The 22193-nt window shown below is 36.9% G+C and overlaps 2 protein-coding genes across 2 annotated transcripts; both read right to left on the bottom strand.

Moving 5' to 3' along the window:
* Positions 1–2240: 2240 nt before the first annotated feature.
* On the bottom strand, positions 2241–8813 carry LOC119999658. The gene is made up of 13 exons (XM_038847356.1): positions 8623–8813; positions 8352–8510; positions 8006–8257; positions 7797–7916; positions 7114–7194; positions 6642–6737; positions 6126–6221; positions 5645–5698; positions 5351–5554; positions 4141–4266; positions 3919–3984; positions 3301–3600; positions 2241–3088 (listed from the first exon to the last, which is right to left on the bottom strand). Exons 1-13 carry the CDS (start codon positions 8683–8685, stop codon positions 2618–2620), a joined length of 2088 nt encoding a protein of 695 aa, XP_038703284.1. The 5' UTR covers positions 8686–8813; the 3' UTR covers positions 2241–2617.
* Positions 8814–9276: 463 nt separating this feature from the next.
* Positions 9277–21938, bottom strand: LOC119999272 (protein MICRORCHIDIA 2-like). The gene is made up of 18 exons (XM_038846755.1): positions 21269–21938; positions 21102–21176; positions 20921–20955; positions 19934–20012; positions 19754–19843; positions 18059–18134; positions 17023–17101; positions 16810–16938; positions 16061–16159; positions 14829–14936; positions 14573–14722; positions 13853–13945; positions 13552–13603; positions 13356–13467; positions 12474–12618; positions 10806–10894; positions 9788–9830; positions 9277–9688 (listed from the first exon to the last, which is right to left on the bottom strand). Exons 1-18 carry the CDS (start codon positions 21546–21548, stop codon positions 9572–9574), a joined length of 1851 nt encoding a protein of 616 aa, XP_038702683.1. The 5' UTR covers positions 21549–21938; the 3' UTR covers positions 9277–9571.
* Between the last annotated feature and the right edge of the window lie 255 nt (positions 21939–22193).

The raw sequence follows: 22193 nt of genomic DNA, 5'->3' as shown, positions 1-22193 counted from the left end.
AAAAGGGTATTTATGTGTAAGAGCTAGAGTATCATTAGCCAAACAGAAAGGATAAATACCATAAATGTCAAAATTGAGCCCCGTGACTATTTTTTTTGTATCCTTATGTGGGAAGATGCTTTTTAGGTTCATGTCACATTCTTAATAAAACAAATCTCCAATATATATTTTTTTTTTATAATTTGATTTTTTTTCACCCCAATATTTTTTAAGAACTTTTAATCAATATCTTAATTCCTAACTATCGTAGTTAAGTAATTTATTTAACTAATTTTCTTAATTTATAGTTTAAAATAATTAAATTGGAGATTCAATTTTTTCTTGGGCACTCAAGTGATTGCTTTGAATTTGACCAAAAGTGAGTATGTATTGGAGCCATTGACTTGCCCCAATTAGGTTAAAGTGGACAATATAATGAGATTCCTTCGTTTTAGGACCAAAAAACTAGTCAACATATGCTACATCTTGTCAAGAGAAGCTTGAATATCTTTTGCTTCAATGGAGGAGCTTGTGTTTCATATACTATCAATGTCTAATACATTTCTCTACGTGTAGGCTTGACGATCTAAATTTATACTCATATCAGATATTCAAATGACAAATTTGTATGGTGTCGTTTTCGATTATAAAATTGATATAAATGGGCCTGTATAGTTGGGGTCAATAACCACATTTACTTAGTTTTGCTTTTATGATTCGATTTTTGTGGCTTTAAATTGTTTCTTTTTTTATCAATGCCCACACTAGAAATTAATCATGTCTAGATGAATTAGGGCCATTGACTTGGCTTTTTATATTTGTGCCTAATTCACTAATATAATGGAGTAATTATAGTGATGTGAAATATGTGATACTAGATCGAATGCCTTTATATGTTATTTAGTTAGCTCACTATGTAATGGCCCAACCTTGTATGTTTTAAGCAATTTTTTTGAGTAGCCGATAATAATTCGGTAGGTGTGCCCTTTAAATAATTCATTAAATTCAAATTCCAATTGAGTGAGACAAATGTAAACTCGCCCGACATGTTAGTTGGACTGAAATCCAACGTAAACCAATTAAAAATAGTTGCGCCAGCTTAGAATCAAACTCTCAACTTCGGATGAAATTCTTTATACCCTAAATTCAGAGGTAACCATATAAACTATCACAAAGTGGTTTTAAGCAAAATATCTTAACACTCATGGTCATCTAATTACACACTATAATAACATAAATGTTATTAATGATTCCCTAATCACTATTACCCTGTAAAACTGTAAATAATTATAGTATCTTGATATAAAATTAAAATTATTGTGCTTACCTTGGATTTGTAGTGACGTCATGGAGAGTGCCATTGATGATTGATTGAGTCTCACTCAAGCTCCTCTCAAAGTAAAAAAAAAAGGAACAAATTCAAGAAACCCATAATTTAAAATGTGTGTTATTTTTTTACTCTTCCCTTTCTATTACTTTATTATTAAAATGAAATAAAAATCAGAATTTGTAATGCAAAGCAAATGGTAATGATTCCAAAGTTGCCTGGATAGGAAGGGAGTAGGACAAGCAAAGCATAAAAACCACCCCAAAAAACTATGGTCTCGGTGAATGGTGAATGTGATGGCACCGCCCAAAATAGTAATATGGCAACATCACACTTTTACCACACTCTTTTTTTTTTCCTTCATTATTTTAAAAAGCTTACCACTAATGAAAATGCCTTTTCTTTTATCTTGCAAATGGTGCATTAATTTCCTTTGTAGATATAATATTTTATATGCTTGCCATTGAGTGGGTCCAAATTCTCTCATAATTTGATTTGAGAAATGTGTTCCTTTTATTATATTATTATTATTATTATTATTATTTAACACATTGCTTCATGTTCTGATTCTTTTGGAACAATTGAGTCATCTTAGAATATGAACCCTAAAAGGACGAAGTCATTGCCATGAACGTATTGAGCGTATCAATAAGGGTTAGATCTGTTTAGCAGCGTAGGATCTACATAATTTTATGAATTTGGTAAACAGACTGGATGCCTATGATTACTACTGCACGGACCCTCATCCACATCCACGATCAACCACTGTGATTTGGACACCTGGCGAGGTACCTCATTGTTTGGGAGCTAAACGTTATTGGAATTGTAGGATGCCATAAACAAAACAAAAAGGCACCAAATGTATGGAGACGTAACAATCTTTTTGATTTTTAAAAGCTAAAATTGGATAGTATTGTAACGGTCCAGAGCTTCATGAACCCATCAAGAACCTGTTCCGAATCACATTGCTTGAAGCCCAAAAACTTGATGTAGATGCTCGAGCACATGGCCCTTTTGTGATTCTAAGAATGCAACAAAGCTGAATGATCATCTTTCAGTTTTACATCAAAATTTCTATTAAACTACATCCATCTCCATTCAAAGTCTCTGCTCAGCAATGACTTCATCAGTTTTAAACTCAGGTCCAGAGAAATAGGATAATTCCAGGAAACTCATATGATGGTTGTCAACTCATTCTGTCATGTCGCATAAGCCTTGATTCTGATGCAGCTTCACAGATACAAAAACATGTTTTCTTGCCACTGCTGTATTGCATCTAGTGTGTTGACATCTTTTGTATCTAGTAATCTTTCACCGAGGGCCACCACGCGGTTTCCCCTTGACGGAGTTCAAGTGTTGCATGACAAAAACGACTCCCATCACAATTAAAAGGCAACCAACCAGAGTGCTGAAGAAGAGGGCCCCCGGCGTCCTCGTTTGGACAAAGCCATATACCCCATTAGAAGTCATGACAATGAGGTCATTGAGCCCGTCATTCGAGAAATCTTCTGTGATCAAGGCATGGGTGGGTGGGGCAGGAAGCTCAATTGATGTTAATATACTTCCACCAGGAGATATTACCACAGCCTCCTGATCTCCTGCTGCAAGTATCATTTGCTGATTGTCATGCACACGCAAAGGGAATGCTTTGAGTGTGGGGACTACCATTCCAGAATCCATCATCCCAGATGGCGAAGGAAGGTTTGACCATGTAGCATCTGTCAAGAGCTGCCACTGCCAAACAGCATCGTGGCCATGCAAACCAGGGGAGTATGAAGTTACCTGAAGTGAAAGGCAGCATTCTTAGTTGTCAACTCCAGCATAGGAAATGTACCAAGTAAAGAAGTATCATGACTTTTGAGTATAAAATACTACAACCCCATCCAACTTAGAAGGCATTTCAAGTGAACATGTTCTCTTTTGGTATGTGATATGGGCAAATGGGTCTATAATTGATATCCAAAAAAATGAAAGGGCTAACATCGACAACATACCTCACCACGATTTGTTAAGAAGACAACATCACCATGACTACCCTTACGATGCCTATGACCATCGCTCCTTGGAATAAGTATGGGAGTTGCTACCTCCAACGAAGATACATCTGTAGTTCGACCGAAATTTCTGGAAAACTCTCCGTGTTGAAATAAGTTAAAGGGGGAATGATGACATATGGAGGCATTAAAGAGCTGCTCTCGCACGGGTACACCAGAGGTTGCAACAGCCCAACAGGGTCTCAGCACTTCCATTGATCCACTAACAACAGTTTGCTCAGCACCATTTCCACCAACAGCCTGAAATTAAGAAAATGTAATTATTGTTATTTTAATTTTCATACGTATCCAATATTCCCGACGAATGAATTTCCTGTTCCTGAGGTTTGCCAATGATGATGGATGCATGCAATTGAAATAAGTGCCTTCACTTGAACTCTAATAAAACAAAGCATACAGTCATTTGCATACTAAAATATGATCGTCGCACATCCTACTGTTGTCTATCAACCCTTGTTCCCTAGAGAATCACCCATTGTTTTTAAGGACATGACTACAGAGACCTGTAGCATTAAGCCATGTGGCATGAACACGAGCCAAAAAAGAACAAACTTGAACCTGAACATGATCAAGGACTCCATCTCCATTAATATCAGCATGAAGACCTCCTTCTTGAAGGTGAAGCTGAGGAAAAAGGAAAAGGACGTAAAACTTGTTATGATCCATAAGAAAATAACTGCACGACGAATACTTGACAGAGTGATACTTGTCTTTTGGAAAGCGCAAAGATTTGATATCCACACATAAAACTAGTGGATAACATAAGGGTTGAATCATTACTTTGCAAAGTGTTCGACCAGATGCCAAGTGAACAGCTTCTATCCCTTCCTTTTGATGAGCCACAACAACATTAGGAACCCACCACAGCTGGGTATAGTTTGTTATAGTTGGAATATAAGTTAATGGCTGCATCAACAAAAATAGAAAACTATTAAGATCAATTTAATAGTGGAAAATTAGGCAGGCATTGGCTTGCTTTGAGGCACCACATGGCATGTAATATATAAGGACTTTAAAGCATGTATAAATATGTACTAATGCTACTAGCAACTAATTCTAGATAACACGCTTGCTCAGTCAAGTTTGAGATTGATGCTCTGATATGTGTAAGATACAAACTCTACATATCCCACCAAAAAAAAACAAGCAAGCTTGAGATTGATGCTCTGATACGTGTGAGATACAAAACTCTCCATATCCCAGCCAAAAAAGCAATTCAAAGCCACTGCTAATAGAACGAAGTATTGATAAACATGCGTGCTTCAAAAGTCCATCCAACTCACCTTGGACTTCTGAACTTCGGTGCATGGGCTGGGGTCAGTTCAAAAGCCACAGGCTCGAAAACATTTTGTTAGAACAAGTTAAGCAGGACTATATAATTGATAACTATTTTGAAAAGATATGCAAGGAAAATCAGCACAACAAAGGTGCACAAGTAGTACAAATGATGGGCTTGACAATTCAAAGCTTAACAAATACAGGATACAGTTACAGCAGTAATAAAATCCTGAGAGAAACCTGAGGAGTGAGAACTTCTAGTTAAGAACAAAAAAATAAATTCTATGATAGCAAAGCTTTCAGATAACCCTTGGGGCATCCCAAAACTAAAAAAAAACCTGCTGTTTCTCTCCAGCCACATACTCCAAAATTAGAACAGTGTTTCAAGCATAATCAAGGAGAATACAAATCACCACTGCCAACCATCCTGAAATAAACTAAGCCAACTCCTACTTCCAAGAAACCTTCACAATTGAGACCAATGTAATGAATAGAGTTACTAACACTGGAAAGTGAAAACCACAAAACCCTTCCTATAAAAGAAAAACGAGGAACAAAAAGAATGCAAATGCTAAGAAACGAGAGGGCTAGATTATACCTATGTAAACAAACAATATAAAAATCTTGTACATCTGACAATACGGTGGCAATTATTAAGAATAAGTAGAGTACTTCTCAATTGAATGAGAAAAATGTGCTCCACAAACCTTACCTTCTTAGGTTTAGCTGACCCAACATATTTTGCAGCTTTTCCAATTAAGTTCGATATTTTCTTCGTCTCATCCTTCCCTGGAGGATGGTTTTCTTCAGCTTTGTGAAAGGGATAGTTTGACGTCTTTCCAGGTACTTTTTTCACTATTTTTCTTTTGTGCCGCCTAAAATGTGCCAGCTTCAACACTGTATCTTCTCTCCTATCCTGATAATAACATAAGCATACTCAGCACGAAAAAGAAAATACAACTATCTCAGATGAGTGGAATAGGAAATACATTTAAAAAAACCTTACCCAGTTATGTGGCATAACTCCAAGGATTGATTCCCTGAACTCCCTGCATTCAAGCTATGGTTTAACAAGCCTCAGTGATCCATCTTAGAACTTATTTTGCAAATATTCAAGAAATTACAGTATCCTCCAAACAACAAAGCATCTTACATAGTGTGGTCTTCGGTTTTTTTTTTTTGGTTGCGGGGTTAAGTGCCAGTAATACTCGCATTGAAAGCCAACAAAATCAACATGTCTCACTTAGATGAAAAGAGTCTCAATAGAAAATGCACACACCCGACGACATGGTGTTTGCATGTGCAAAAATTTGCACAAGATTGTTTTGGATACCTATTTGACATATTAAAGTATGACTTTTATCCACGACCACCATGAAAATTTTCACTGTAGTTACCTAGATGCCTTCTCAACAACCAAATCTTATTGAATTTTTAGTGAGGAGATGAAATACATTACAAGGCTTTTAGATGGGTCCAAAGCATACCTCTCCAGGACGACGACTATTTAGTGCATGGGCATCGAGCTTGTAGTTATGCTGTGGAATTAACTGTGATGCATCTGAAGATTGTGCCTCGCCATTCTAAGCAACCAAAATTGTGAGCATCAATTAAATATGCAGAAGTTGCTTTCTAAAAGTACAATAGCAACACAATCAGCAAGATGGTAAAATAATTGAAACCCAATGCACAATGACATATGCTTAAAATATAATCGTTCTAGTTTTCACTCACCTTAGTAAAGTAATTATGTCATTTGGATATAACTTTATTATACAGACTACATATTCCAATATGCCAAAGATGAAGTAGGCACGGAATAGCTATGACTTACTAAGACATGAATGACATTTCTTCTCAAGGAAATGAAATGCAATAGTAACTAATGAGAATTATGGTCCTCACAAGAGAGCAACTGCCTCTAAATTTCGAGCAACGGTACTTTCTCCCCAAGGAACACAAGAAAATGTGAAAAAAAGAAAGAAAATTTGGTCACAAGTTACCTCATTATTACTAGCCCATCGAAGTGTCCCAGTTCGACCATCAAATGCATAAAACGCAAAATGGCGTAAATTTGCAGTTCCAGAGTCATCAGAAGCCTGCAAAGGATATGAGGCCATGTCAGACATTCCACCAAAAAAATAAGGGAGAAATCTGAGATCAATTTCTAGTCATGGATATCATATCATTCACAATTGCAAGTCAACAAGGAGTTTTAAGTATTCTTGAAAAAAAAGGAGACAGATACACAATCTCTTATTGCAACACATGCACAGCACCTTTCACATGAAGATGATAATAATCCTTCAAAAAGCACTAAATACTCAATATAAAAGAGTAAGTGATTAAGCTAAATACTCAAGCTCTCGATTGCCTTTAAAATGGGTAATACTCGTTGCCAAACAGCATAAATTCCACTAGAAAGCACAATAAACAATCAAAAGGCTAGCCTGCAATGAAAGTTATTTTCAATACCTCTTTTTCGGTGGCACTTCTTCTATGCTGCTCAGCATTCCTCTCTGCCATCCCAATTTCTTCAAAAGGATCCATATAAATCTAAAAAACACAGCTACAAATTCTTGTCAGAGCATCAAAGAGGAAGGACATTGAGAACAGTCATTCATATATCACCAATGGCATTTCCAGGAAAGACGCTAAACAGTGAAAAAGTGGATTAGTGTGCACATGTAAGTTTGGTTTCCAGATAAAAGTTCTCAAAGATGAACAAAAGAACAGTAAATTTTTTCTCTCTCTCTTCTCTTGATGCAAAGAACTTGAGAATAATAGTCCTCAATTTGTCAAGCACTTATCTGCAGACAATAATTATTATATTGAACCAATAAAAAATAACTATTACCATATTGTAACTACAAAATGACAAAATATGGCCTATGAATTAAAAGGGCAAAACCTAACAGGTTCCAAAGTACATAACCAATAGAGGGGCCAAATTTGGGGACGAAAATGTGGTGACCATGAATCTAATGAAAATTTTGTGGTACGGCATATTGACAACTATCCAAGCAAACACTTCAAATGACTTGCACAGGAGAATGGGACATGTAAGCATGCAAACATAGTGTGCAGTAAAGAAGGAAAATTGCTGCACCCAATCAAGTATAAAACAGAAAAATAAAATAAAAAGCGCCAATTCATACATGTGGCTGCACTTCCATCCTACCGCCGACAATCACCAACCCTGAATCCCCATGCTTCAGGGTATAATTGCTAACTGAGATTGAAATCTCCCTATGGTGAGCATTATGTGGAAAATCCTTCTGTGAAAACACGAGAAAAAATAGAGGCACATGGTAAGTAGCTACAATAAACTTACCAAGTATTAGAAAGACTTACACAGCCTACAAACCTGCAAATTGGTTTCCCACAACTTCTTCAAATTGTGATCAAAGCACATCACCGACCAACCCGAAGTAACAACTACCAGAACCTGCTTTTGTTGCTGGCCTTGTTTATAGTACCGATCAATAACGCCCGTTGCCATAGCTACTGCACGTCTACCTGATGTAACACGAATCTTGTCAGGCAACAGAGTCACCTCAACAAGCACCCGTGCTTCACTGAACCCTTCATCCACACGCCTCGCGGGGGGCTCCAACACCTGATACATCATAAAACGAATAAATTATAACCAACAACATCGAAGGCATAAAACCTAGACAGGGTGCAGTGTTAAGAAATGAGCATGTAAGCACCTGAACTTTAGCATCGTGAGTCGCAACAAGGACTTCTTTCTTTCCGTCACCATTGAGATCGGCCACAATCGGGGGAGGAAGACGATCAGCCTCGTATTTGATCGGATATTCATCGGATAAATGAAACCACGCCTCTCTAAACGAGAAATCTCCTTCATGCTACAATTAATCAACAAAAGCAACCATTAATTGCAAACAAAACTAGGTTAGTGAAACGGAAGTCGAATCGAAGCTCGAAAGGATTTTGAAATTAGGGTTTTTCGAATAATACCTGAAGGGAGAAGAAGATAGCGAAAGCGGCAAGCATCAGAATAGCCAAATCTCGTTTCCTCATCTTTGGCTTAATTCTTCTTCCTTCTTTCGAAGAACGATTTTGAAAGATCGGTCAGCTAACGATCACAGTCGGTTTATACTCCCAAAGTCACAAGAACAGTCGTAGTTCTCGATACTGTTTACTGAATTCCTAACGACTACAGTACAGGATCCGCCCGTAGAAATGCAAGTATGTACGAAATAATTCCTCTTTTTTTTTTTAAGAATTAAGAATAAATAAAAAACAAATAAAAACGAACCAATAACAAATGAATAAACAAAAACAAATAAAAATCAATGATAATAGGTGACTCGATTGACAATTTACTGAATTAAAAGTCAATTAAACATATTGTGTTTAAAATTCAATTCTAATAAAAAACATATTTTTCAATAATATTTTTAAAAAAATAATTATTATGATCATTTCAACCATTTTATGTCTTTATTTTAACCATTCATTTCAACCAACAAACATATTTTCAGTAACTCCGATCTAACTCATATTCATTCTCCTACTACATTTCTTCTCAAATCTTCGGCTTCGCTTCATACTCTCTCTCATACAAATTCTTTTGATTCTCCTGTATAAATTTCACCATGATGGATCTAATTTCCAATGCATGCTTGCCTGCAACGTAGTCCTCTATTATTTGATCCAAATCGAAGTTCAAAGATGCAAAATATAAATTAAGGCTTAAACAAACAAAGTACACAGATACTAACAGGGTCAATTCTAGTTACATATATACACAGCCAAAGGAGATTGGGCTGTACAAGAATTGTCCTAGCAACTCAAGGTTAAAATAAACCCGTACAGAATTTCTCCCTCCCACAGAACATCCAATTCTGTATGAAGGATCATCAGTCCGCCATTCTAGTACCACTGAATGATTCAGGGTCTAATTTTACGAAACCTTTTCCAATCGTTTTGCAATATTTTGCTTCCTGCTGGTATCCACAATTGAAGAAAGTTGCGCTCGCTTCCTCTTAGCCGCTTCCAACTCTTTTTCTAGTTTCACAATCTGCTCCATGCCAAGAACCGAAGCAATATTAACAACTATATTAATATTAATGTACTGAAAAAAGATAAAGGCAGTAAATGAATTCCAAAAGTACGCTACCTCCTCTTTCATTTCGGTTTCCTTCTTCATGAACTCCTCACACCTGTACAAATGTCTTCACATGTTTAATATGCACTCGCCAAATATTCAAGTAAGAAACCAAACCTTAAGTGATCATCCGCTAGTTCATTCAAACAAATTTTTGCAACTGGAAAGAGAACAATAAGAAGCCTGGATTAACAAAATTGTACGTCGTCTTTACCAGCACTCCTCCATATAGCACGCTCATGAAGGATATATGGCAAAGTGCCAACTATATATGATCCATTGATCATCAATCCTCCTAAACAATAATCCCTCAACGGTGACACCAACGTAAAAATGAAGCAACAAACAACTACACCAAGGTTCACCTTTTAAGATACAACACCTGTATAACTTTCAATACTACAAGGTCCTAAATTTTGATATGCATATCAAACACGATATTAACTTTATTTTATATTCCTGGTAATATTTAGAGCCCTTTTGGAGACCATACTAGGCATAAGGATGGCAACTTTTGTACTATCCATAACTTAAGGTGAGTGTGTTCGGAATCAATGGAAAATTTAAAGAAAAACTTCCTAGCAAAAATCCTTATCTGTCCATTGTGTCAGCCATTTCTTTTTTTTTTGGTAAGTCTATTGTGTCATCCATTTCCTGTGCATATGCCACCCACTTCCTACACTAAATCATGGCCTCCAAAATAGATGTGAGGCACTTTATGTGACGGTTCAAGATATTAAACCCAGACCAGACTCCTTTACATTCCTTCGATCCTATCTATTTTACCAGTAATTTTTACTGCATGGCACTATGCACTGGCATTTATCTGTCTTGTGTCATCCATTTCCTATGCATGTGCTAACCGCTTCCTATGATATCCAATTGTAATCATGGCCTCCGAATAGGCCCTTGTATGTGAGAATTCTCAATATGACATGATTTGCAAGACGACATAATTAATACAATGTTAACCAAGACCAGACTCCTTTTCCCAAGGACTGGAGATGATGCTGATTTTATAACCATATACCTCAAGAAAAGTTGTATATTCTCTTCACATATCTGATCAACTGATACCGATGCCGGACCATCTTCAGATACAACTTCATTATGGGTTTCCTGAAGTAAGAGGCATGACATCATCAATCTCCAATAAAAAACTTTTTTTGCTTTCATCACACTGTAAAAGGAATAAGGTCAACATAGAAAGAAGCAGAGATGTATAATTGATAATCTATTAGCACAAAATACATAGAAAATAAGAACTCATATGAAGAAAAGAGAACAGGGGAGTTCAAATAGATTATTCGCAGTCAACCATAATTATACACTGAAATAATCATTTGAGTAAGACTTTATTGAATTGAGCAGGCTCAACTGTTGAAAATAATCCCTATTCTCCACTTCTCTTCCTCCCCGTCACCCCTGGTGTCTCCCACCCATAACACACTCATCTGTTTCCTTCTATGCATCATCGGAGGCTATTCAATGATGCTATGTAACATCATTACATTCAAATTAGACTGCAGAAGCATCTGAGGGAAATATATCCCAAAAGAGCAGCATAATGGCTGAAGTCACTACCACTAGTTACACCTGCAAATACATATGGGAATCTATAATCGATTAAAGCCACCTCTTATTTAGATATGCAGTCACAATCAGGCTGGGTTGAAGGTCCAAGTCACTGTCTACTGTCTCCCGTCTCATCATCATCAATTCATCATATTGATCACTCCTTTTTCAGGTCTTCCTTTAATACTAGGTTTAAGCAATAGGAATACATGAAAGATGCTTACACCACTAATTAATAAGATCCTATAGCTGGGCCATTTGCCCTCAAGTGACGGCTCAAATAGGTGTTTGCTTTGCAAGTTGATGGCCAAAGCTAGTAAGCGTAAACTAAAATCTGCACGACAGTTAAGTGTCTTAACCTTGATAAATGGTGTCTTGACCTTAGGATGACAAAGGCTAAATGAGCTGTGGGTGCAATAAAAAAGAAGATATTTCATCATCAACATCAGCAGCGGCAGCAGCAGCAAAGCTATCATCCAAAGGAGTGCCATCTGCATCCATCATCAAGGGCTCATTCACTAATTCTCTCCTTTTTCTCTCTTTCTCTTTTTTTGAATGGTAAAGGCTCATTCGGTAATTCTCCCTATAGGTCCACTATTATCCTGGAAAATGTTGCTCCAAGATTCTCGCCATTCAACATGAAACAGTGGTTGATCTTCATGCATACAGCACTTATAGTACAACCACTGAAGTCATGAAACTCCTCATATATTAGGTAACAAGGATAATACTCAAAATTTAAATGCAACAAAAATTATCTCTTGTCCTCTTGCAACCACCCAGAGGCTTGAATAAGCAGTAGGAAAGCTGTGGCAAAGCATTTAAATGGGAGCTCTTTTTACTTCTCAAAGTTGCTAGTCAATTAACACCAAAGTTCTTTTCTTTTTGTTGTATTCTACTCAATTCTTTTTCCAAATGGCCATTGATGAATAGAAAGTGGTAGAGACATTTTTTATAGTATGAAAACCCTAGTCGAGCGCCCCTATGCCAGCACAAATGGAAACACAATGTTGAATGAGCTAAATAGCTGAAGTACACCTAGACATTTTATGGGACATCATGAAAAAATGGAATAAATGAGACCAGCATGCAAAATGAAAAGGATTTTTACGATATCACTTACCTTCTCAAGATCAACAATTGTTGGTTCAACAGGAAAATCTTTCTGTAAATTGTTCTTGCCACCAGATCGCCTAGGGAGTTCCTTTTGCATGTTTTGTGCACGGAAGCTAGGCGGAAGAAGTCCTATTAAGTGGCAATGGTTTTTCCTGTGTTGTTCAAGATAATTATGCATAGTCAAAATAATGTCCAAATTCATCACTCTAACGACTGTTTTTATATAAATACATCATATGTATGTGATCTATCTCCCACTATCTGTCATTACTCTTCCCAAACAGGATGATATTGACCTATTCTCCTCCGCAGGGTAGAAAAAGAACAAAAGATGAATGTTGGTTGGGTTTTTAAAAGGCACCCCAAATTGCCCAAATATATTGCTTAGCTTACGCTCTCTATATAAGCTCGTCTCATCAAGTGGACTACTTGTAACAGTCCTAACACAACTGCCGTGGAATAATTATTCTCAGTAGCCACTTCTTCCGTGTGTTTTTCCCCATGTATACATCAACCAAAACCTCAGCAAAGCAAGTGAAAAAATGCAGAAAAGTCACGGCACAAGCAGCATGCGTAGTGCGAGAAAGCCAACACAATATATATCTACTCGGTGACAGCCAAACAGAAACGAATATGTTGACTACACTGCTTCAAAAGCTTATTTTGAAAACAAAGAATAATACTAAAGCAAAATGGTGAGAGGAGGCATTCCAACATCCAATTAGACAGAACAAATCCAAGCAATTCTCAACTTGTGGCCTCATTTGCACCTATGATTGTCTAGAAAATGTCACTATAGTGCAGAAACAACCTTTATATGGCCCCAAAATAAAGTTCTTAATGAAATTAGTCAAGATTTTGCATGCAGTGCACAAAAAGTGAAGCAAACCAGTAATCGCTCAGAATTTGCTTCAGCCTAGCTTCCAGCCGAATAAACTGTGACGACCTCTCAAAATCCTGCTTATCATGTGCCGGTTCTATAAAATTTGCCTCAAGAACTCCTAGACAAAATCCAAGAAAGCAGTGAAAATCCTAAAAACTTGAGGAAAGTGTTGAACTCCTATATTCAGAGAGAAGAATAATACCTACAACCCCATGCCCTTTGGAGGAACCCTCAGCTGTGACTTTCCAGAAAGGCTGCAAAATAGAACGACTGATTACATCAATAAACTACTCTCTTATTATACTCTTCTACAACAAAAATATCAAAAAAGGTCCACATTGAAGTGTTGACATTTGTCACCATAACCAAATACTTGGGTTTAATTATCTCATCAGAAAGATTCACCAGATTTGAGTACCTTAATCTTAATGAGACAAAGGCACGAGAATATCATTTTGATTAACATGTCAAAATATGAAAAAAAATAAAATAACGAGACATACCCTGATCAGACGATTTTTATTGTACACATTGAATCCAGAAACTGAAAGAGCAGGTGCTTCCTTTATAAAACCAATAGTTGTTTCCACAGCAGCCTAAGACAAGAAAAAATGGACCTGATTTTTATAGTTTCATATATGTCAAAAGCAATTTGACAGGCAGCCTGACTCTAATTGCAATCCTTATTAGCATCCACCAGCGCATGTCATAAGAGAATTTCCAGAACAAAAGTAATAGCACAGAGAAGTTCTGACTAATGATTGGTGGAACAACTGCTTCAATGACACTTGCCTCAAATTTTTGATAACAAAAGGATAACCCAATAGCAGACAGGAATGCATGAAAACCAATATGCGTAGACACGCAAGCAGAAAATGTTATCATCAATCCATAAGATGGGACATCTAACACCAAGGGCGATGTTTTCCCTTCAGCTTCTTAGGAGATTAAAAAAAGGTGGAAAGCAAATTCATGATGAAAAATGATCTGCAAGATGAGGAATATGTTCACCAATTTTCACATAAATAACAAACTGTGTATTTGCCAGCACCTGGCACATTACACATGAGCACACGCACATGCTTACACTGGTGTATAGAATGGGACAAGTTAGAAAAAAAATGGAAACTTATTATTCTCTCAAGCCAACGACAAATTATAACAGCGGTAAAAGAAAATAAATTTAACACATTAATGTTCTTTTGCTTCATCAACAAACTTACCTCTTTCGACGACGCAGCTAGATTAGGCTTATAACTTGAAACTTTTGAATATTTCAACTCATCTGCAATCATTAACTGCTGCACAGGCTTGCCCCTTAATATAATGCTGAAGTTTATGAACTTTCTCAGGTACAAAATAGAAGCATAAGCCTAAGCAAAAGTGCAGACAGTTAAAAATTTCATTGGAGTTGAGCACTTATAATGAACAATATAATATCAAATTTAAATTTTAGAGGACACAGAGGAAAAGTCTTACTCTCAAAGAAAATCGCAGTCGGTAAGAAATATGTGATTGGAGTTCAACAACTCTTTTGTGTAATTTTTTTAAACCTCCACCATTAGCTTCATCTCTCAGCCGTATATCCTATGGAAGAGCAAAGGGGACCAGTTCTTTTAAAGAAAGCTTATACTACAATGGGAAGAGAACACATTACAGATACATGATCTGTGATCCCATAATTTCAAGAAATACAGAATAAACCATAATCTCTATACTTGAGAGCAGTGACAAGGGGAAGGACAAGGCCTAGTTTCAACCAAATCGATAACACGTGGGGTAAAAACATGTAGCAATGTAGCATACATGTCTTAAAAAACAAGAAAAGGAAAAAAGAAAGAAAAGAAAAGAATAATGGAACTATGGAAGCCTTTTGTCACTCAAATTCTACTAAGTCTACTGAACTATAGATAATTTGTCAGTTTACAAGTTGCAGTCTCACAACGTAGTCATATCCAACTACATTTCCCATTTTGATTTGCTAACACCAGTTTAGAAACCTGGGTTCATCAACTAACGAATCAAGAGGCTAATAGAGTACAGAAGAACATAAAATTTGTGTGTACGACATTTTATAATAGCACATCAATTAACAATTTCAAATTGTTTCGGCAAAGGCTTTGATAATGATAATGATAATGATAGTCTCATAATGGTGCAAAAAGATAAGATTGACTGAAGGTTGCCATAAGGTTTATATAAAACCAGAATACTCAAGACATTCATCAACATCATCATCAAATCCTTTATCCAAACAGTTTAGGGGTCGGCTACATGAATCCATTAAATGATTAGGATTCAATATATTTTCTATATTTTGATATTCATTCCTATGTCGAGCTACCGTCCCTACTAATCCTGTAGAACCCATATCTTTTTTATTACTCTCATCTATGTCTTTTTGGTCTCTCTAATCTCTTTATACAACATCCTTAAGCAAATTTTATCAATTCTTCTTACCGCCCAAGCCATTACTTCTCAATATAAATAGCAAATAATATTCCCATGTCAAAATCTGGCATAAGTTTTAAATTTTTAATGGATCACTGTAAAAAAGCAATCGGCCTCATCATCATCAAAACTCAATTCACAAGTTACTAAATTCTTTCTACAACACTCGAGCAATACTTCTCAATAGATAAACCTAACAACATGTCCATGTCAAAAGTCTGGCAAAAGTTTTCATAGACAGCTGCAAAAAAGTAACATACCTCATCATCATCATCAAAACTCAATTCATATATGCCTTCGTCATTCAGCCACAAGTTGTATATAATAATTTTAGTACCATGACGTCCAATATCCTCAAACTGGCAAGGAAGAACAAACCAGTCATGACTCATGAGAAACAGCACAAAGACAACAACCTGTGTAATAGAAATCTTTAATGATTCTTTAAAATATTTAATAGAAATATAGAAGGTACAGAAACCATGTTGTCGGTATCAGACCAGAACCTTTTGCCGGAACATCCTTCACAATTCTAATTCTTTTTTGAAAACGTAAAATAGATGCAGAATATAGCTTCCCGTCAAAGATTTCCTCTCTCATTTCAAGTATGTGATTGTTATATCCATCTAAATCAAATAATAATCACTCCAACATCCTTTAGGTTTACACTAAAAAGGTCAAAAATCGTTTTTTAAGCTCAACAGATCAAAAGCATGAGTATCATTCCTTAAGTACCCTTCCCAAAGCAACATAACCCGCTTCTGGTAACTGACTCGCCAGATTTTAGATGTCACAAGAAATTTCGACATAACGACACAACTTAATTTCTGAGAAAAGGTGTTATGGACCTGTATAGATCTTTTCATGTTGCTGACAGCGGGAAAATTTTTTAACACGGTGACAAAGTACATGATTGTGCTGGGCAATATAGTTCTAATACGCACACTTCCAAGCACTGGTCAAAATATGAATGAGCATGATGGGAAAAAAAATGAGGGGGGGGGGGGACCTGCTGCATAAGCTGCTCTTTCGATGCAAATGGAGACCATTCAAGGATAGTTTTCAAATTAGAGTACCAGTCATCCTGTGAGCCATAAATTATTGGTTCTGCCAACTGGCCAGAAACATCAAAATCAATCTGCAATGCATGAAAGGAAAAATCAATACCTAACACTGAAGTTAAAACAAAGGAAAAGTAAAACTTAAGGGTACAAAGATTTACCATGGGAACTATAACATCATCCTGTCCAGTTTTCCGCAAAAAAGTATAGGATAAAAGACCAACACTTTGGGTTGCTTTGCTAGCGTACAGAAGTAGAAAACGAAAACTGTCAAATCCCATTTTTTTGGTCGCATAATTTTTCTATTAAAATAATAATAAAAAATCAAGAAGAAAAGAAAAGGAGAGGAAAAAAAACAGAGGCACAACTATAGTGCGAAGTTAGCATACAATAAGCACTCAAGAGTCAAGAAAGCACTGAAAGTCTAGGATCTCTAAATCCTTGTCGATAAACTTGCCTAAAAAGGAAAGTCATACAATCTTCAAAAAACAATTGAATTCTTGCAAGAGGCATACCGCTTTATTCCTGTCATGAAAAAAAAAAAGTTGGGACCTCAATGATCCCACGTCTCAATGTGGGCATTCTAACAGAAAACCAATTGAGAGCAAACACAGAACAAATACACACATACCTATAGATTACTTGTGCTAATGATCTGGATCTAGAATGAGATCCAGATTAAATTAATATGTAATAAAGCAAGAACATAAATGCACCTGCACGTAAATGTATACGAGGATAAAGGTTACATGCCATGCAGATGTTGGCTCCTATGAAATGGTCTGCTCCTTTCTTTTACCAGAAAAGTACTAGATATATTGCTGGTGCCTAGTGGCACACTTACTCAGCAAGATCTGTCCATGATCAAAGATTTTGTTAACCAAACAGCGGAGTCTCATAGGCACTATTTAAGGTTTGCAACAATGAAGAAAGTCCTCTGAAGGCATTCATACCACACAAATGTCCAAAGAGACCCAAAGAAATGTAGTCAAAATTAAATATTGATAACCAAGTACAGCTGAACATTTAATAAAGTGTAATTAGAGATAACTTCTAAAAAATAACCTATTAAAACTCAGAAAATGAAGCATGCTTTATTAGGGAAAATTACGAGAAGCCCAAAAAATTTTCCTCGGGGCTACCCGAAATCCAGCACAAGTTTAGTGGAGTTTTCTTAATTTTCCCAGGTTTATTTACCTTTCATGAGTTGCACGACTGAAAACAATAACATCAGAACCTAGCCGCATGGTACTTGTCTTGAATCCGTTACCATCTGGAAACAATTAACCTTTCTTGCATCAAAAACCAGTTGAATAGGAAACAATTAGACTAAAACAAATTTTCAGGGTGATGAAAGAAAAGATCCAAATTCCCAAGAACATGGGTTCACAGCAAGGATTGTCTTATCTCTTTAGCCTGATCAAGGTAACTGTTTGTATCCTATCACTCAGGTGCAATTAACCTTTCTAGCATCAAAAACTGGGGTTCTAGCCAGTTGAATAGGAACCAATTAGACTAAAACAAATTTTCAGGGTGAAGAAAGTAAAGATCCAAATTGCCAAGAACATGGGTTCACATCATGGATTGTCTTATCTCTTTAGCCTGATCAAGGTAACTGTTTGTATCACTCGGGCGCATTACATAACATGGCAAGTAGATTAGAGGAAATACTCAACCTCTCTAAAACGACAATTAATTTTAACTTGCAGTTCCAGGTCCTTTTTTTGTTGATCCAAGGGGAAACCTAACCAACCAACTGTTTACATATGTTTCATCCTTCCCTCTTGAGTTGGCTCAGAGATGTGAAAATGACCAAGAGTTCCACAAACAAATTAGATCCCGAATCTACAAAACATTAGCTTCAATCAAACTTGCTTCAAATCAAAGTATCAAAGAACACCAAAAAATACCTCCTCCTTACAGGTATCATCATTCCATAAATCTAAAATTAACAGTTGTTGATTCGAGTACCACGGAGGGAATCAATCAGAACAGCGTCACAAACTCACGATGCATAGATATAATCATTTTAATAACTAAAAACCTGAACTTTATATACAGCAGCACTCAGATAGTCAGATGAGAGGAAAGGCAACGAATCTGAAATTTAGATTCTTGGCTACAATGGAGGAAATTTTACTATGCATTTAATTAACTGTTATCTGCTTAAATTGCCTGATAGCAATTTGCCAACATTAGTTGCAGCTGTTTTAACAGAATACAGTCCCTCAAGATGGCCTTTCAGCTGGGCTTCTTAATTGGTCACCGCCTTGTTATTTTGAGAATCATATGTTAGCCATCAGCGGAGCTGATCAACAATGGGCTTAGGGTTTGCTTGCAGCTGGGATCAGCAACTGTCAGCTTCACCCAAGACAAACCCTGCCAGGCCGGTGCTTTCAACCACTATCTTTGATCAGGTTCAGCCCTACCAAACATAATACTAACCTAGGACAGCCCACTTGACCATAAACTAAATTAAGATGGAAAAATGATTCTTTAAGTTTCCCAAAAATCAGTTGCTCAGTTTCCTGAATAGCACTGATAACAGAATTCAAAATTGCTAATATCCAAAAAATCTTAGATTCTTTCAAGTCAACCTAAGACCTTACAGTGACTGGAAGCATCAAAGAAACGTTTTATGATGTCAATTAGTATAAGGCATCGAAGACATTCTTTAGATAATGCGACTTCTATATTTGGCCAAAAAATCATGACAAGCATATATGCAGGAATTACATTGAGGACACAAACACAATGTTGAACAGAATCATATAACTCTGATAGAAGGCAGAAATGAATATGAACATATAAGGGATGGCACAAAATGCATTAATGTCTATGAATATCCACCAGTTAAACTGGAAAGCTTAAATAGAAGATGAAAAAACTTACACTGTCCAATTGTTGTGTTTGATTTCTTGGAAGAATACCCCAAGCTCATACATTTTCGCATACCTTCAGGATCCATTCCTCCACCATCATCTGCAAGGAAAATTACAAGTTCCCCAACAAATCAGCTCAAGAAACCCCAAGCATATATCAATAACACCAAATAACGCATTGAATGCATACCTTGGAAAATTAAAGCAGGAGCATGGTCTTTTATGATATCAAATTTGTCGACCTTCACAAAAGTTGCACCATTGTGAATCTATAAACAAGGGAAATCATTTGTCTTATGGTTAGCAGTAGCACCCAAAGAGTTTATGGACGACAAGATGATATAACCTAGATAAAAACCATTAAACCATCATTTGCTTCACAGCCCAATTCCCAATCACCACACCTCAAAAATCAAAGATGAAAAAGCACGAGAAAAGAGATTTTGAATGAAAATTTAGATAAGACAAAGGAGAAGAAAAAAGAAAATGGAGAACACCATCAACATGAAAAATTTTCATTGATTTCTAAGAAGTTATTCAAAATGCTGCCTTGCGAAAACGAGATTTTGAATGGAAATTCGATAAGACAGAGGAGAAGAAAAGAAGAGCATGGAGCACACCATCAACACGAAATTTTGTCATTGATTTCTAAGAAGTTATTCAAAATGCCACCTAGTGAATTTTTTATACGTACAATTTTTTTTCTGATTCACAATTTTGCATACCAAATCCCAATTAGAGACAAATCAATCTATAGCTTCTTAGCTCATCAACATCTTAAACTAGTTTCCTTCCAGAGCTTTTTTTCAAGGCTCAGAATTAGTAGGGAAGAGAGCTATTCAGAAAGTGTTGCATCTCTGAAAAGAAATATACAGATTGGCACTCTTCATGGTCATCCTAAATGCTACGGAATGTGGCTGCTGGGTATCAAAAACAATTATGTAGCAATCCCCGGTTTAACCTCTCTATGCTTCCCAGTTGCACAAGATGCTAGTGCTACACAAAACAGAATTCAACAACTATCCAGTGACACAAGTTCAAATGAAAAATCCAAGCCACGCATAAGTCATATCTGAAAGCAGCCAAAAATTAATTCAACAAAAAAAATTTTCGTAGCAATTAAGTACATATTGTTACCATAGTAAAGCATTAGTTAAGCATGCAGGTTTGACCATACCTCATCAACAGCATTATCCAAGAGCTCTGCAATTGCTGCAAAAAGGGAAAAAAAATCAGGTATTTCACGATAAATACATGTTAGAAGAGTGTATGGCATGATATACATGCACATGCACATAAATAAGTTATGGAGGTTATCTTTGGCGGTTACATTCCTCATTTGAAAGACAAATGTTCACCTCCAAAAGCCCATTTATGGGAAGTCGCATTAGAATGGAGAAATTTGGGATGTACTCGTGCGTGCTCCAACTGACCTGTAAAATCAGTTCGTGCTTAAAATCATATTCGTAGAATATTATAGATATAGATACGAAGAGTGGAAATTGCGGGATGTGAATTGTGATACCTGAGGCGGGAGCAGAACGGGCGGTGCGGCTCAGAGCGTAATTCCCGGCCTTCCAGAAACTGCGAGACTCGAGGTTTTGATCTGTCTGAACCAACGGCCTCGCGATATCCCCAGAGTTAAGTTGTTGCTGCGGCGGCGCTAGGGATATGCTTTGCGACGTCACTCTTCGGATCGGCGATGTCGGATTGTTCGTTCCAGTAGCCAGTGCTACACACTCTTCATCGTCGCTGCTGACGATATCCACCACATCGACCACTACTTTCTCAGTTTTAGGCGGCATTAGAGCTGCGAATAACGGTGTGTGATTCGAGAGTTACGATTCGGAGAATACGCGAGCAACTGGTTTGCTTTGAATTCCAACGACGTCTAAATCCTATCAAACCTAAACTTTCCTTCCTCGCAGGCCCATATGCGGAGTAGAGGATACTTACAACGGAAACCTCTCATCGAAATCTTACCGTTGCAGAGGTCAGGGTCGGCGCCTTTGGAAGACTAAAACGGCACGTTTTAGGAAAACTTCTCGTCGAAATCTCACTCTCACCGTTGCAGATGCAGGGTCGGTGTTTCTAGAGAACTGAAACGGCGCGTTTTAAGGAATCTTATAAGGGAACTTTTCGTCAAAATCTTTACCGTTGCAGAGACATGGTCGGTGCTTGTGTGAATCTGATCGCCCCGCCCCGCCCCGCCGGGTAGAAAGAGGGCTTTGTGATGGGAATTTTGGGCCGAGCTTGGAAAAATTTTATGCCGGGGCCCAGGCTGAGTTTTGGGCCGGGCATGTGATTTAACATTTTAGCTCGGGCCCGGTCCAGATTGGCCTTAAAATATATTTAAGATTTAATTAATTTTCTAATTATTATTAATAAAAAAATTCATTTCCTGATGCTCCTCTTGCATTGCTCCACCCAATTGAAAATCCATGAGTCAC

The sequence above is a fragment of the Tripterygium wilfordii genome, chromosome 1 (assembly GCF_013401445.1).
Source record: "Tripterygium wilfordii isolate XIE 37 chromosome 1, ASM1340144v1, whole genome shotgun sequence".
NCBI lineage: Eukaryota > Viridiplantae > Streptophyta > Magnoliopsida > Celastrales > Celastraceae > Tripterygium > Tripterygium wilfordii.
This window is presented reverse-complemented; position numbering and strand designations above follow the sequence as displayed.

What these genes read in the sequence shown, in the direction of transcription:
- LOC119999658 (XM_038847356.1), bottom strand. Translation starts at nt 8,685, where the DNA reads ATGAGGAAACGAGATTTGGCTATTCTGATGCTTGCCGCTTTCGCTATC. An exon ending in CTATCTTCTTCTCCCTTCAG is followed by an intron (nt 8,511 to 8,622) that starts GTATTATTCGAA and finishes GATTAATTGTAG; the next exon opens with CATGAAGGAGATTTCTCGTT. An exon ending in GATGGGCTAGTAATAATGAG is followed by an intron (nt 6,222 to 6,641) that starts GTAACTTGTGAC and finishes TTGGTTGCTTAG; the next exon opens with AATGGCGAGGCACAATCTTC.
- LOC119999272 (XM_038846755.1), bottom strand. Translation starts at nt 21,548, where the DNA reads ATGCCGCCTAAAACTGAGAAAGTAGTGGTCGATGTGGTGGATATCGTC. An exon ending in ATAAAAATCGTCTGATCAGG is followed by an intron (nt 13,604 to 13,852) that starts GTATGTCTCGTT and finishes TCTATTTTGCAG; the next exon opens with CCTTTCTGGAAAGTCACAGC. An exon ending in AATATACAACTTTTCTTGAG is followed by an intron (nt 9,831 to 10,805) that starts GTATATGGTTAT and finishes ACATTTGTACAG; the next exon opens with GTGTGAGGAGTTCATGAAGA.